This window comes from Raphanus sativus, chromosome 1 (assembly GCF_000801105.2).
Source record: "Raphanus sativus cultivar WK10039 chromosome 1, ASM80110v3, whole genome shotgun sequence".
Taxonomy (NCBI): domain Eukaryota; kingdom Viridiplantae; phylum Streptophyta; class Magnoliopsida; order Brassicales; family Brassicaceae; genus Raphanus; species Raphanus sativus.
This window is the reverse complement of record NC_079511.1, coordinates 12,260,700-12,263,291: the sequence shown is the minus strand read 5'-3', so window position 1 is coordinate 12,263,291 and position 2,592 is coordinate 12,260,700. Positions and strand designations below refer to the sequence as shown.

Here is a 2,592-nt window from a genome sequence, read left to right as displayed (position 1 = left end):
GTGGTTGATTACATTTGTCTTCTAAACTAATCTTATAGGTAAAAAAGCTGAACTACCACTTTGAAAAATCATATCATCCTACTGGACCCACAATCAACCATTATCACCTATCCAGTCCCCATTTGCACCTAACGACTTCAAATTAAAAACACACAAAAGTCCTTAATTCATAAAGAAAAAGAAAAAAAAACTCACAGAGCATCTTTCTATATAAGCACACTAGCTCTCAATAAATCCACACTATCCCATTGTCTCTTCTCTCCTCCCAATCACACTACACTACACATCATGGCTTTCGCCACTAGAAGCTCTCTCTTGGTCTGCTTCACAACACTTGTTCTTCTCTCCACTCAAATCAATGCAAGAGAGAGCTACTTCTTTGGCAAATTCCACCGAGAATCCCCCAAAGACCAAAACCCTAAGAATGTCCTCCCTCTCGAGACCAGCGAGAAAACCACAGTAGAAGAATCCTTCCCAAACAAGAAAGAGCAAGAACAAGACCCTACCTTCGTCCCCGAGTCCGAGAACGGCTATGGCCTATATGGTCACGAGACCACCTACAACAACAAAGAAGAGTTCAACAACAAGGACAACAAGTACGATGAAAAATTCAACGGTGAGACTTTCTCAACTCCAAGCCTGAGCGAGACCGAAGAGTCTTACAACAACTACGAGGAGAACTACCCGAAGAAGACCGAGAGCTACGACAACAACCGTTACAACAACGAAGAATTCAACAACAAGTATGATGAAAACGTCAAGGAAGAGTTCAACAACAACAACAAGTACGATGAAAACTTCAAGGAAGAGTTCAACAACAACAAGTACGACGAAAACTTCAAGGAAGAGTCATTCTCTGAGAACAATGAAGACAAGAGAGGTATCTACAACTCAAACGCTTACGGAACGGAGTTGGAACGTGAAACGCCTTACAAAGGTTACAGCCACAACTTGGAGAGACAAGGCATGAGCGACACAAGGTTCATGGAGAAAGGTAACTACTACTACGACCTTTACAACGACAGAAACCACGGCCATTTCTACCGGAAGCCTCATCAGAAAAGCCCTGCCGGTTACTATTCTTCTCAGGCGACCGAGAATAACTACGACCAGTCGTACAACAACTACAACAATGAGGAGGAGAAGAGCTTCAAGGATCAGTACAATTCCAAGTGGGAGAAGAACATGATGAACAAACAGCCTGAAGAGTTTGTTGAGGAGCAAGGAGATCAGTTCAAGCCTTGATGAAGATTTGATGTTTGATTTCCTCTCAAGATCATTACAATCTTAAAAGTGTTTTCTTTTATTTCAACTAAGTTATTTTACTTCTGGTTGATTAGTCAAACTAAGTCGTTGTTATCATTGCAAGTGAAAAAGGGAAAAGGGGAGGGGTCTGTGTTTTCTTTTAGTTGAAATGGGTTTGCTTTTTATGGGATTTTGAACTTTGATGTTTGCGTTTGCATATAATATTCGAAGAAAAGATAGTAAAATATATGGTGTTACTCTATGTTACTCCCTCTGTTCCACAATATAAAATATTTTGATTGCATGCACAAGAATTAAAAAACTTACTTTTAAAAAGATAATGCTATTAAATAATATAAATTAAATATAAACTAACCAATCATAGATAAAGTAATAAACTGCTATTGGTTAACCAATTTTCAATAAAGTTAAAGTACATTAAAAATAACAAAACATTTTATATTTTGAAACATCTAAACTTCTCTAAAACATCTTACATTGTGGAACGGAGTATTTTCTTATGTTGATCACTTTTTGGTTATTTTGTTAAAGAAAGGTGATTAAAGGACTATGGATTCGTAATTCTAAAGGGACAAAACGTGACTGCTTTTTCATGATTTATAATGGGGGACATGAAGATGCCCATTGCCTTTGCGAAACAAATACAATAATAATTACTTGCTCACCCAATCCAATATTTGGTTATATGAATACAGAAAAATCGGATTAAGTCTACATATTATAGATACCAAAAAAATCGGTTTGTGCCTTTGAATGTTAGATGAGACGGGTACATCAACAGTTATCAAACGATATTAATTACTGGTCCTAAAGGGTGTAAATGTGTAATCCAAAACCATAGACATATACTATTGCATTTGTCCTTTTTACTACATAACTTAGCTTTAACTGGATACTTTGTCTTTTCTTTTTTGAACGAGAAATTGGATACTCTTTAGAAATAAAATAGGTAGTCCTTAAATATAGGATGCGATTTGGATTAATGGTGTTATATGGGTGGAAAAGACAACATAAACGCCGTGACAAGTAAAAGACAACATAAACGCCGTGACAAGTAAAAGACAAAGACACTTCCAAGGCACTTAGCAATGAGAATCCACCTCTTGACTACGAAAAGAAGACTCCCAATACCGTTAATCACGGCTAACATAAAGGTCAATTAGCTCCCTCTTTTTCTTTTCTTCTGGATCTATTTTTTATTCTAAATTTTCTGAATATATTAGTTGATTTTTAACCATAACATGATAAATATGTATGTTAGTTTATAATAATGGAAATTAGTTTAGGAAAAGACTCTCTCTCTAGAAAAGTTCTCCCCTCTTACTA

At 36.3% G+C, this 2,592-nt stretch overlaps 1 protein-coding gene across 1 annotated transcript; it reads left to right on the top strand.

The window, feature by feature from the left end:
• Positions 1-222: 222 nt before the first annotated feature.
• LOC108863364 (protein E6) lies at positions 223-1,512 on the top strand. Its single transcript, XM_018637762.2, has one exon. It carries the CDS (start codon positions 289-291, stop codon positions 1,243-1,245), a length of 957 nt encoding a protein of 318 aa, XP_018493264.1. The 5' UTR covers positions 223-288; the 3' UTR covers positions 1,246-1,512.
• The last annotated feature ends 1,080 nt before the right edge of the window (positions 1,513-2,592 follow it).